General features: G+C 53.3%; 1 protein-coding gene across 2 annotated transcripts in view; it reads left to right on the top strand.

The window, feature by feature from the left end:
• Window positions 1-1173: 1173 nt before the first annotated feature.
• Window positions 1174-13783, top strand: part of ZNF697 (zinc finger protein 697) — a 134868-nt gene continuing 122258 nt past the window's right edge. For both annotated transcript variants that reach the window (XR_002831360.1, XM_023761233.1), the window contains exons 1-2: window positions 1174-2063; window positions 3868-5260. Coding sequence is in view for 1 of the 2 variants with exons in the window: in XM_023761233.1 (XP_023617001.1) it covers window positions 1844-2063; window positions 3868-5219 (1572 nt within the window). In the remaining variant the exon portion in view is untranslated. The remainder of the gene's footprint in view (window positions 2064-3867; window positions 5261-13783) is intronic.

Here is a 13783-nt window from a genome sequence, read left to right as displayed (position 1 = left end):
TCGCTGGTTTGGCTCAGTGGATAGAGCAGTGGTTCTCAACCTTCCTAATGCTGCGACCCTTTAATACAGTTCCTCATGCTGTGGTGACCCCCAACCATAAAATTATTTTCGTTGTCACTTCATAACTGTAATTTTGCTACTGTTATGAATCGTAATGTAAATATCTGATATTATATGTGTTTTCCGATGGTCTTAGGCGACCCCTGTGAAAGAGTTGTTCGACCCCCAAAGGGGTCACGACCCACAGGTTGAGAACCACTGGGATAGAGCATCGGCCTGTGGACTGAAGGGTCCCGGGTTTGATTCCGGTCAAGGGCACATGCCTGGGTTGTGGGCTCGATCCCCAGAGGGGCCATGCAGGAGGCAGCCGATCAGTGATTCTCTCTCATCATTGATATTTCTATCTCTCCCTTCCTCTCTGGAATCAATAAAAATATATTTTAAAAAAAGTCTAGGTCCAGGATCCTTGACCTACAAACTGCTTTGCTGCCATGAGCTAAGCTGGAGGAGTGATGGATGGCAGAAGCAAATTATTTTTGGCTCCATGGCTCAGTCTTGGCAGGGGGCCCTTTAAATTTGAAATGCAAACCTGAGGGCTCCAAAGGTTTGGGAAGCTGAGGTCATTTTCTCCCTCCAGTTCCCATGTTGGCCTGTTCTGTGGAGGGGTTGCCGGTTACACCGGGGGCACGCTCTGCTAGGGGCTCTCTACAATAAAGTACACATATAATAAGGCAAACTATGTAATAAGGCTACAGGGAGGGCTTCTAACATGGAGGGTCCCTGCATCTCTCCCCCTGCCTCCCCCCGCCCGCCCCTGCCCCGCCCCCCCCCACAGACCCACAAAATCAGGTTGGTGCTGCTGCTGGAGACATGATCTTAGGTCAGAAGTGAGTATACCAATGCTTCTGTTATTCTTCTGTCTTTTTTTTTTTTTGGTCAATCCTCACTAGAGGATATTTTCTCGTTGATTTTTAGAGAGAGTGGAAGGGAGGAGGAGGGACAGAGAGAGAGAAACATCGATGTGAGAGAGACACATTAATTGGTTGCCTCCCACACGGGCCCCGACCAGGCTGGGGATCCAGTCTGCAACCGAGGTAGGTGCCCTTGACCAGAATGGAACCTGGGACCCTTCAGTCTGTAGGCCGAAGCTCTATCCACTGAGCCAAACTGGCTAGGGCTATTCTTACGTCTTGAATGTCCTTTTCCTCTGGCTCCTTGGAGGTCCACTCATCATTAGCTAAAACCCTCACAAGATTGCTGTGATGGCAGGGGGCAGGTTCCTATCCCCCCCCCCCCTCAGCCATATTGAGGTACAGGTGATAAGTACAAATTGTATATATTTAGAAGAGGGCAAGCTTTAATAAGAGTAAGGAATGCATGGAACTTGAGGCAGCAAAAGTGATTTGAACCCCACTTTACGGCTTACATGTTAGCCTTAGGCTGGTGGGTCTTCTTTCTGAGCATCGTTTTCTCAGCTATAAGATGGGAGCACCATTGTCACCCTTACCCACGGTGAGAGCTACAAGGCCATGCTAACAGGCCCATCCACTTCACAGACGGAAACAGATCAAGTTGTGGTCTGGCGAGAGCTGGCCTATGGCCTGCGGAGGAGTTGCCACTGTAACCCTGGCACCCAGACCAGCCTCCTTTGCGCCCGGATCTGTTTACCTTCAAACGTGAGGTGGAGCGGAGATTTGCCATCGAGGCTTGGAACTCTGTATGTTTTGTTGGACTGTGTCACTGGACAGGCTGAGGGAACAGGGCCAGACTGACATGACCTTTATCTGTGTGTTTTGTCTGGAGCAGGGATTCCCAGTCACCTCCCTTGTCCGGCTCCTCCCGGATGGAGCAAGAAGACAAACACGGTGCGTGTGAAGGCCCAGACTCGGAAGATACAGGAATGGGCTCCGATTTTGAGAACTCCGAGGACAGGGAAGGGGACCCAGACGAGAGAGAAACGGGTTCCAACTCGCAGGACGCAGACAAGAGAGGCGGCCACCCGGAGCAGGAGATGGGCTCTGACCCACGGGAGGAGCGGGAACTGGTGTCTGACACCTGCACAGGTGAGGAGAAAGCGGGAATTTCCATGGAAGTTGGGGCTCCCATGTATTTCTGGCTCCTCCCGAGTTGTCGCCAGGGGCAGCATTCTTGTGAAGAGGAACATCCCTTTCTCCAGTCCAGTGGGAGGTGGCTGTGCTGGTAAACGGGTGAGGAGGGAGTCGCTGGCGCCGCACTTCACAGTATACAGAGCATGGATCGAGGTCAACACCTGCAACAACACAAGAGGGAACACGGGGAGTACAAGAACCTCCGTCACCGGGTTGTTGGGAGAGTTAGATGAGTTGCCGCCCACAAAGGCTCACTAAGCGCAGTGCTGCGCAGCGTATTCAGATGTTTACAGCTATTGTCATCGTGTTGGTTGTAGACAACTCAGCTCAGTGGTAAGGGACGTGCCCAGGTGCATGTGGCTGATTCTCAGGGTGCCAAGGCCTCTGCTCATCGCCTTGCTTTTCCTGACCTGGAAACAGACTCTGCCCGTATTCAGCTCTGCCCTCGGGCCTCCCTTACTTGATCCTGCTCTGTGCTTGCCTCCGGGACAGAAATGAGCTGAGACACCCTTGGCCAGGGCTGTGAGATGACAGGCTTTCCCATGTAACACATCCCAGGCCCAGCAGTGCACACATGCACACGCTTTTTAAAAAAATTTTAAAAATAAATTTTATTGATTTTTTTTACAGAGAGGAAGGGAGAGGGATAGAGAGTTAGAATCATTGATGAGAGAGAAACATCGATCAGCTGCCTCCTGCACAACTCCTACAGGGGATGTGCCCGTAACCAAGGTACATGCCCTTGACCGGAATCGAACCTGGGACCTTTCAGTCCACAGGCTGATGCTCTATCCACTGAGCCAAACCGGTTAGGGCCACACGCTCTTTCATACCCAGGGACTGTCTGGAGGGCCCCCTGCTTGGGCATCAGCAGCCAGAGACAGACAGGTGTAAGCTGGGTCGGCCTATAGGCTGGGCTCAGCAGCTCAGGGCCCGGGGCTCACCTCCCCTTTCCCCCTACACCTTCCTCTCCCCTTACATAGTAAAGCCCTGGAGTTGGGGTGTGTTTGGTATACTGTTCCACCATTAGCTGTTCCAGAATGAACAATCCCATTTTAAAAGTCAGTCCAGCCCCACTGAGGGGCTCAGTGATTGAGTGTGGACCCAGGAACTAGGAGGTCACCGTTCAATTACCAGTCAGGGCACATGCCTGGATTGCCAGCTGGATCCCCAGTAGGGGGCGTGTAGGAGGCAGGCAATGGATGATTTCTTCTTCATAGATGTTCCTATCTCTCCCTCTCCCATCCTCTCTCTGAAGTCAATAAAAACATTTAAAAAAAATCAGTCCAGGTGGCTTTTTCTTGTGGTTGGCAGGAGTGGTCTTGCCTTGTGCGGTTAGGGCCTTGGAACGCATGGGTTGCTCTTACAGTGAGCAGATCTCTTCTGAGCTCCCACAGCATCCCACCTGGCCCAGACCTGACCACCTCAAGCCGACTGTCCATGTGGCCTTCGGATGGAGCCTCAGGGACAGTGGGTGGGGCCTGGGCTCAGAGACAGATGCCAAGAGCTGGTGAGCTGAGGGGATAGGGGAGTGAGCTTTCCCCAGGTTTCTTTCAGAGCATACTCTCCTCTAGGCCTTCCTTCCCCAGGAGGCTCCAGGTAGGAGGTTGGAGATCTTGGAGAGTGAGTTTGTGAATACCCGGGGGAAGAATTAATTACTCCGTGGCCCACACTTTTCTTGACCTTGGCTTCCTGTGGGTTTACTCTTTGAGCTCCAGGTATAATCGCCCGCCTCCACTGTCCCCTTTTCTGTTTGCAGAGGGGCTGCTGAGTGAGGAAGAAGTTCTGCGGGAGGAAGAGGATGGCCAGTCTGGAGTCGCTGCGGTGGCCGTGTTCCCAGGACTGTCCGAGTCCCACAGCACATCCCGGAGCCCCCGGGAAGAGGAGGAGCCGCCGCCCCCACCGGTGCTTCCCTGGCGGCGGCACCTCGCCCTGGGGAGTCGGCACCCGGGCGACAGGCCGGCCCCCCGCCGCTTCCGCCGGCTCCACCACCCCATGGCCGTGGACCTCGGGGAGCTGGACAGCCTGATGGCCAGCATCATGGATGCGCCCACCATCTGCCCCGACTGCGGGGAGAGCTTCAGCCCGGGCGCCGCCTTCCTGCAGCACCAGCGCATCCACCGCCTGGCGGAGGCGGCGGCCGCGGCCCGCCTGGAGCCCTTCGGCCTGGCGGGGGAGTGCGGCGCGGTGGTGGGCGTGGCGGGGGGCTTCGGGCCGGGGCCCGCCTTGGCCCGGCCGCCGCGCGAGAAGCCCTTCCGCTGCGGGGAGTGCGGCAAGGGCTTCAGCCGCAACACCTACCTGACCAACCACCTGCGCCTGCACACGGGCGAGCGGCCCAACCTGTGCGCGGACTGCGGCAAGAGCTTCAGCTGGCGCGCCGACCTGCTCAAGCACCGGCGGCTGCACACGGGCGAGAAGCCCTACCCGTGCCCCGAGTGCGGGGAGGCCTTCAGCCTCAGCTCGCACCTGCTGAGCCACCGGCGCGCGCACGCGGCGGCCAGCGGCGCGGGGCCGGCGGCGCTGCGGCCCTTCTCGTGCGGCGAGTGCGGCAAGGGCTTCGTGCGCCGCTCGCACCTGGCCAACCACCAGCGCATCCACACGGGCGAGAAGCCGCACGGCTGCGGCGAGTGCGGCAAGCGCTTCAGCTGGCGCTCGGACCTGGTGAAGCACCAGCGCGTGCACACGGGCGAGAAGCCCTACATGTGCTCCGAGTGCGGCGAGACCTTCAGCGTCAGCTCGCACCTCTTCACGCACAAGCGCACGCACTCGGGCGAGCGGCCCTACGTGTGCCGCGAGTGCGGCAAGGGCTTCGGCCGCAACTCGCACCTGGTCAACCACCTGCGCGTGCACACGGGCGAGAAGCCCTTCCGCTGCGGCCAGTGCGAGAAGCGCTTCAGCGACTTCTCCACGCTCACGCAGCACCAGCGCACGCACACGGGCGAGAAGCCCTACACGTGCATCGAGTGCGGCAAGAGCTTCATCCAGAGCTCGCACCTCATCCGCCACCGCCGCATCCACACGGGCAACAAGCCGCACAAGTGCGCGGGCTGCGGCAAGGGCTTCCGCTACAAGACGCACCTGGCGCAGCACCAGAAGCTGCACCTGTGCTAGGGCCGGGCGCAGGGGGCTGCGCTCGCGGGAGCTGGCGGGGTGTAAGTATCCCGGGGGCAGGCCCTGCAGAAAGGCATGGGAAGGGCGGGAGGGACAATCTGAGAGTGACGACTGGGGCGCTTTTGGTGTTAGGGGCCCCTGAGGGGAGCGTTAAGAGGTGTTCTTTTGGTGCTACGTTTTGGGGACAACGAAGGAATGTTTTGGAGATGTGCTTGGGCATGCTGACTCCCTCCAATACTCAGGAGCTAAGCGGGCACTTTGAGGACCCTGAGGAAATGGGGTTCGGGTCGGGGAGGAACAGGATGGCAGGCCAAGAGTAGGTTGGGCTGCGATGTTCTGTGGGAATCAGGAGAGCCTGTGGTTGGAGTGAGGGTCATGGGGTAAAAGAAAAGGTGGGTGTGAATAATTCTATCCTGGTTGTACCAGGTGTGAAGCCACCGTTTGCCCTGCCCCCCGCCCCCATCAGCTCGAGTCCCAGGAAAAGCAGAGGAACCCTGCCATCCTGCGGGAGGATATACCGGACGCTCTCCTGTCTCTGAGCCACAGTTAGCTGCTGTTTCGGGGCATCCAGGGGGAAGCTGGGCAGAAAAGCTGCGCACCCTCATTTCAAAGGTGAAACTCAGACATTCACTCATAACTGCTTTTCAGATCTAGGGAATCTGGTTCTTTGCCGTTTCTTTTGAAACGTCCGGGTTTCGTGCTGGGCCAAGATGGTCTGTGGTGAGCAGGCCCTGCCCCCAGGGCCAGGTGTGCGCCTGGCTCCGTATTTCTTTCAGGTCTCACTCGTGACCTTCTACCTGCAGGGACATGGAACCATCCCAGCTCTGGGCGCCTTTCCCTTTCCCGGGTCAGCTGGGTGCTTATTTCAAGTGAACCTCAGACCATCCACAGTGGCCCCGTGACCTGCTACAAAAGTCAACCCGCTCGAGAGCTTTGCAAAATTCACATGTTGGGGTGCAAGGCTCCTTTGTCTCATTTGCATTTGCTTTGTACCCCCCTCCCCTGTAGTGATGGGGGAGCTCACGGAACCCCCACCTTCACTCCTGTTGACCTGGGCTCCCGTCTGAGTAGAAACTTTTTTTTTTACACAAAGGCACAGTAGAAAGCTCCAGGCTTTATACAAGGAGGGCACAAGCAGGGAGAGGTGTAAATGCAAAACTGCCAAGTAGCACAAGCAGTGAATGTTTCCTGGTGGTTCTACAAATGCCAAACTAGCACTTTTATATTTGTAAAGTGCTTTATGCTTCTTAATGATTGTCAGTTGCTCCTCAGATCTCTGTGAGGTGGATCAGTGTTATGGCCCCTGTCTTGGGGAGGGCCTGGGGACAAGAGTGCCAAAGGCTGCTCTGAGGAGAGGCTGTGACAGTGTGGACAGCTGTGGTCTGACCTTTTGTGCTCTCAGCTGCTAGGAAGACTTACCGTAGTGATTTATATAACGAAACAAGGACACTGAACATGCGTATGCGTGACGGGACACTGAAGGCTAGCCTGGAAGGGCCACAGATGTCCTCACTGACAAAGCTGGTCTTTGTCGCATCAGTAGGGTGTCCTCGGCACGTTACGTGTCCTGGGGGGCTGTGGTTAGATGACTCTGGTGTAGATTTCAGTTCCCTGGGCTGAGCCCCTCCCCTGGGTTAGCCTCTAGAAGTCAGAGTGGTGGGAAGCAGCCTGGTTTTCTCACTAGTGATGGGTACCCTGTACTTTTCACGGAAGCATCTTCACAAACTGTTGGATACACGTGAAGGGAAGACAACCACAAGGTTGTTTTTACAATTCAGCAAATTTTCTGGGGATGCCGGTCATTTATACTTGATTAGTTGTATTCTAGCAAAGACCCTCCTTGGGGGGCTGTAGGGAAGCATGTTCATGTCATTATAAAAACACCTTTTTAAAAGAATCCTGAGAATTCTGGGCTTGTGTGATGCTTGTTGATCTTGCCCTCTTAATCAGGGGTTGTTATTCACAAATGCAACTAGATTTTCAAAATACAGTTTTAAAGACACGGATTGTTCTTTTAAAATGTTCTTTTAGTTGAGAGTAATACGAGCAAAGCAAGTGTCCGTTATTTATTCTGAATTGTATGGTCTATGAAGTGTATGAGACTCACCTGAAAATAATACGGCCCATTTGTAGGTAATCTTGTTCCTTTTTCCATGCACATCTACCTCTCCCGGCTGTTTTAGGTTCTCTCAAGTCTGTGCCTATGAAATCGCATCAAACGTTTGCTTCTTCATGGGTTGACTCTCCACTTTATGGGTTACTTGGCCTTTTGCTGCCATTTGCACAGTCGGGTCCGCGTCAATTACGTTACCTGTTTGCAGCTTTTGAGAAAGGCTTCAAGGGGGAGAGGAGATGGAAGTTAATGTAATTTAGAGGCAGTGGGAATCTTTGGGGTTCATTGACCTCTCTTGTTCTTTCTGTTCCCATGGCTACTGCTCCCGGGTCCCCTCCGCGAGCAGACCGACCATCAGCACCCACTCTGACGGTGCATCGCAAATGTGATTCCATTTTTCTTACAATTCTTCAGGGAACATATCTGCATTGAGTGAAATTAAATGCGTTCAGGGGTTGGTTTCTTGGATTTACTTTTAAAATAATAGTGTTTCTCAAGCAAACCCTGTTTCCTGTGGTTCACCCTTACAAATGTTAATCGGAAGACTCCGTCTACCAGCTCATTACGGAAGCTGGAGGCAAGTGTATCATTTGCTTCCTGGGAGTATGGTCCAGTGCAGGCTGCGCTTTGCTGAGCAGAATCCGGTGCAGATTAAACAGGTGAAATGGCTTGTTGCCATCGGGAGCTCCGAGTTGGAAGGAGATGACTGGTGAACCCCTTGAGCCGTGTGGCTCTCCGTATGTGAAAAAGTGCAAATGAAGAACCTGTGTTCACAGACCATCGGAACTGAGCTTCTGAAGTTTGTGCGCCCCTCCCTTCACTGTGATGTTACTTTACAGCTGATTGTTCAAATAGTGAATAATTTAATGACCCTAAAAGTAACTGGTTTTGTGTGTGTGCTTGTGTATGTGAGAATTGCCTTATTTTCCCCAGTGGTTTTATTTAATGATGGCTCCCTGGACAGCATTCTGGTGTTCAAGCAGCCGGTATGGAATATGTGTCATTAAATCCATGTCAGTCTTTCACCGTGCCATTCTTTATTCTTTATTTGTCACCATTATGTGCCAGGTCACTCTATGGAAGCTGTGTTCACCAATGCAAGTCGATTTGTAAAATAGAGTTTCTGGTAGGACAGGGGTCAGCAAACCGCCAAACCCAGCTTGCGTCTTTTTGCAGGTCAAATTGTACTGGAACACAGTCAGACCCATACACAGTGTCTGGGGCTGCTTTTGGACTACAGTGGGCAGGTTGAGTAGTTGGGACAGGGGTCTCCATGGTCCACAATCCTACAGTATTTATTATCTGGTTCTTTACAGAAAACGTTTGCCGACTCCCGTGTTAGAATGTTCAGGTGAATCACATCATCCCAGGGTTGGCTGATGTCTAAATAGACCTCCCATTCTAACCAGTAAACCATCGCAACACTTCTGCACTGACGCGGCTTTGAGATGGTGGGAATGTGTTCATGTTGCACCATTGGGATCGGTTTCCAAAGATCTGGGTCTCATTCCTTGTGAGAACCAGTCTGTGGGAAATTTTGGCTTTGGGCAGGGGAAGGTCGTTACGGAGAAAGGGAGGCAGTCTTAGGTCTTACCGCTAATCTATTTCTTAAAAATTCCTGAATCACCTAGCAAAGTATTTTCTTTCCCCCCCGTTCTCAGAAATGTAACTTAATGGCTACTGATAATACTGAATGCAGCTTATCAGCTAATACCGGCCTTTTGCTTGACGTATTTTTTTGCTAGTCTCTGCCCAGCCTCGTAGTAAAAACAACGAGACAGCAGTTTGTAGGAAGGGATTCACAAGGAAAAGAAGAGCAAGCATGAAGAACACCTTGTTTTCTTGTCATGGCCAGGACTGCCTCCTGGTGTGAGTGCCCACAAGCCCTTTCCCTGCTGAGCAGAGCCAGCCAATGCTGGGCCCTGTCCTGCAGGGAGGCGGTCAGTACTGTGACCACAGCGTTCCTTCCCAAGCCTGACTCTTCTAGGTTGAAGAGCCACCGTCTAGCTCCTGGTCCCTGGGAAAACGACAGGTGTCTCCTGGGAAAATGATAAGCAAACCAAGTCAGTGCCCTGGGCGGGCAGCAGTGCACCTGGTCTGGGCCACACCCTGAAGGGATGCTCGGCCTGCGTGCTGTGAGAGCAGGCCCCTGTCCATGGTCCAGTTCAAGAAGCTGTATTTTGGTCAACTTCGAATTTTTGGAGCTTCATTAGTTTAATACCGAGGTTTTCTTAACCTTAACAGCACAGATTTACCCGGAAAGCTGTAAAAACAAACAAAAACAAGCAAAAACAAACTGTTCAGAGATTGGTTAATTGGTCTGGGGTAAAGTCTAATTATCTGTAATTTTATAAATGCTTCCCAGTTGATCTTAATGGACAGCCGGATTGACGCATGTTGGACCAGCTAGGTGCCTCCTTTCATCATTGCAGTAAAACGAAGCCTCCAATCCTCTCCTCTGCTGAGGGCATTGGCAGAGGCACAGGCAAGGCTGCCCGTCTGCTCTTGGTAGGCCTGCCTTCCACACACACCTTCTCCAAATAGTTACAGACGATAAGTAAGGGCAAGGGACAATACCGCTCTTTGAAGTTCACCAGATAAAGCCAGATGGCTATTGTGGGCTGCAGCTGGCCCTCCTTCGTCTGTCAATCAGACTGCCATCTCCCCCTCTGCCTTTTTTTAAAATGTACAGTATTGGTTTCAGGTGTACAGCTTAATACTTTACCTAGTGTTCCCCTCAGTACTAGTATTTCCAGCACCACACGTAGCTATCACAATATTACTGACTAGGTAGCCTATGCTGTACTTACATCCCTGTGACTATTTTCTAACTACCCATTTGTGCTTCTTAGTCCCTTCACCTCTTTCACCCAGTGCCCCCTCACCCCTCTGGGAACCCCCAGCTCTCCGTTTCTATGAGTCTGTTTCTTCATTTGCCGTCTGGGCTCACTTATCAACCCAAAACTCCATGCCTCACTCCGGTTCTCAGCTGCCCTGAGCAATGGCGTATCCTAAGCCTTGGCCCTTGAGGGGAAGGCGAGGAGCACACCCAGCAGGTCTGTTTGAAGGGACTAGCATAGGGCTCTTGTCTCCCCGGGCAGAGCTCCAAGTGTCTGCAGACCACAGTTCCCTGCTGCCCGCCTGTGTTTTCAAGGTCACCTCTGCTAACCCAAAGCACATTGCAATGGCTTTCAATCATCTACTGTCCCAGTGAGAGCCAGACCCCTGTTCACAGCCCTCTCTGCGTCCATCCGGTGACCTGCCTCATCACAGCAGCGGGGAGGCTCAGGTTTGGAAACCATAGGTGGGTGGCAAGGTGTTCCACGTACCAAGTTGGCTTGTGCTTGACAAGAGGTATCCGTATATGTGCTGAATGAAGCCAGCATTCCCACACGTGTAGAGGGTTTCATCCTGAATGAAGGGTTGATGGTCCTGGGCCTCACGGGTTACTGGAGAGCAGGGATTCCATGGAAGCAGTTCATTCATTCATTCAGGAGATCTTCCCCTGAGATCCCTCCCCTGACACGAGGGCTGGAGTGATTCTCCTGCAGGGATGTTCCCATAAAATCCTGTACAAGTTTCCTGTGTACAGGAGGCCTACCCTCTTAAGTGCTGTGGCTTTTGAGAGCAGAGACTTCAAGAAGTTCATTCAAAAACATGCTGAGTGGGCATGTGCTGGGTTAGCGTTCAATGCTGGGGCTACAGGTGTGAGGTGGGGGGAAGCTCACGAGTTTCACACTCCAGCAGGGTGAAGCAGAAGGCTGATTTTGTTCCCTGCCTAGCATCAAAACCAGCTTCCTTGTAGTGAATTAGTTTGCAAACTGTAAGAATGAGTTTGGGGATCTGGCCCTGGTGGGCTAAGGAGAGAAGAGGAGAAATGTCTTAATAAGGCTCCAGGTATTCTCCCTGGGCAAGATGGTACCTTCACGAAGACTCAGGGTGAACTGTAAGTTGGGGTCACTGCTGCTGCAATTCAGGCAGCGACCATGTCGCCTGGCTCTGCTGGGTGGGGGAAGGTGGGTGACTTGGAAAGGCTTGTGAAGCAAGGGGCTGCTAAAGAGCTGGCTAGACATTTTGTTGTTGTTGTTAGGCCTACTGTTAGGAAGTGTCTGAGTCAAACCAGACCTCTGGCAGATGAGGACCATGGCCAGGCTTCGGCTGAAGCAGCTCTACTGCTCTCTGGGTTGATTTGAATGGAGATTGTAGGAGTCACAGATATTACTTCATAGCCAGAGGCCTCTGGACCGAGGGAGGCACTGTCCAGTGTTGCTGTAGCTGTAGACCGGGCACTAGAGGTAGACTTGATCTTGGCTTTCCTGTCCAGTGGGAAGATGCCGGTGTGAGGTCTGGGGAGAAGGTCAAGGTGAATAAAATGTGAAGGTTCCTGGCAGGTTTAGGACAGTGCAGATGTTAGGAAACAAGGTGGTCACGGGGTGATGTGTTGCATGGTAGCCCCTAGGAGCCTAGGAGGGGAGAGGCAGTTGCTCACATGCAGACTGTGTCCTCTGGGATTCCAGCTCCTGGGGAAGGAGAGGAAGAGTTGCGAGGCCATGGCCTTCACTTTCCTGGGGACAGAGGAAGAATCGAGGAACCAGCCCGCCTGTCCCTTTGAGGGCCTGCTGTGCTGGGGAGAGTGCAGGGAAGGGCTTTGGTGTTCATTGGCTGTGGTCTTGAGCAAGGCTCCGCTTTTTCTGGGTCTCTGTTTCCTCTTCAGGAGGCACTATCTCTATGGACTCTGCCTACTCTGATGCCTAGTGGTTGTCAAAGAGCTTAAAACCCACTCAGTAAGCACCCATAGCTCAATGAAAGAATGAGGACGGGATAGGCTTGTAATCTCTGAGGCAGGAGAGAACTGGTATTTGGGGATCCTGTTGGCCCCTGGCCTCGGTCCTCTACAACTGGAGGGGTATTATGCCCCTTTACTAAGGTACAGATGAGGTGCTGGTGCCAGGAGTACTGGGAAGAGTTAGGAAACCACATTCTCAGCTTTGGCTTCACACTAGCAAACCAGTACTCAAGGGGAGGACTGTGATCGCCAAGGCTAGCTGCAGAAGTATGGAGGTGCCCAAGAATATGCACCCGACTTACAGCTGCCCAGTGTCCCCGGGAACAGAACTTGGAAATGGGCCACACCTTCATTGGGCAGGTAAGGAAACAGACCCAGGTAAGTAAAATGGAAAGAGAACCTATTTCACTCTCTTGGTGCAGGGCCCGCATTCCACAAGCTAAGGTTGGATGGCTGGAACTATGCGGGCTCCACAGAGGCTCAGGCCACTGGAGTGCTGGTTAAGCCTGCCTCTGCCTTTCCCCCACTGGACAAATGTGTTGGTGGGGCAGCCTCCTGGCCCCTGGGAGGCTGTGCCGCCCCCTCCCCCTTTCTCAGCACTGAGCTCTCAGGCCAAGCTCAGGTGGGTGTGGAGCACAACTTTGTCTTTCTTAGGAGACAACTCGAACTTGGACAACCTTCACTCCACTCCCTAAAAATCCTGTTTTTCCTGTCCAGAGTCCCTGTCTTTAAGAACATCGCCTTCCTTCTTTCCTTCATTCCATGTGTTGATTGAGTGTTGACTTTGAGCCAGATGTGGGGCTACGGCTGGGCACAGGTGGTCAGCACAGGGTCCCCGTGGTGCCCTCCCAAAGTCCACAGTGTAGTCCGGGAGACAGGTTAATAAGCAACCGCCCTGGACGGAGACAGGTGCCTAGCGGGGGGACACTGCACCCCTCCCTGGAAAACTGGAGACTTCTGCACGCCATAGAGGGAGGGGCGCCAAGGGAATGGAATGTTGCAGACAGGAGGAACTCATTTCCCTCATATGCCCATAATCACATTACTGGTATTAATAAAGGGCTTTTAGTTTGCGAAATTTAAACCCAAACATTGTTTTCTTACTATATCTATGTCAAATTAGCATTGGATGGTAGTAAATGCCAATTTTTAATTATTAAATTCTGTTCACGGTGTCATCTTCAATGCCACACCTAGCGAGAGCTGCCTCAAAAATGGTGTAGTCACTATGCTAAGTAAAATCTGAAAAGATCCCACCAGTATTCCAATCCCGTGACTCCTTTTAATAAAGTTCTCCATTTGTGAATGAAAAAAAAAGGCAACAGAATTGGAGGGTCCGCGAGGGGCTTGGGGTCCAGCCAGCGGAGGCTCAGAAGTTGAACCCGCACTGGCACGCGGGCAGAGGAAGCCGCGCTGGTGCCTTTGGTGCCAGGGCCGGCGCGGGGCGGCTGTCGCGGGCGGCTGTGCGGTGAACCACCCTGGCGCTCCGCCGCCGCCGCTGCACCTGCCCGCCTTGACCAGCAGCGCAGCCCGCGCCGGCAGAGGGCGCTGCGGGGCGCGGGGCTGGGCGCCAGCTCCCGTCGCTAAGGTCGCTCTCTGGCAGGTCGCGTGGGGTGCGGGGAAGAGATGACAGATGATGGACATCCTGCGGTGCTCGACCAGGAG

This window comes from Myotis lucifugus, unplaced genomic scaffold (assembly GCF_000147115.1).
Source record: "Myotis lucifugus unplaced genomic scaffold, Myoluc2.0 scaffold_203, whole genome shotgun sequence".
NCBI lineage: Eukaryota > Metazoa > Chordata > Mammalia > Chiroptera > Vespertilionidae > Myotis > Myotis lucifugus.
This window is presented reverse-complemented; position numbering and strand designations above follow the sequence as displayed.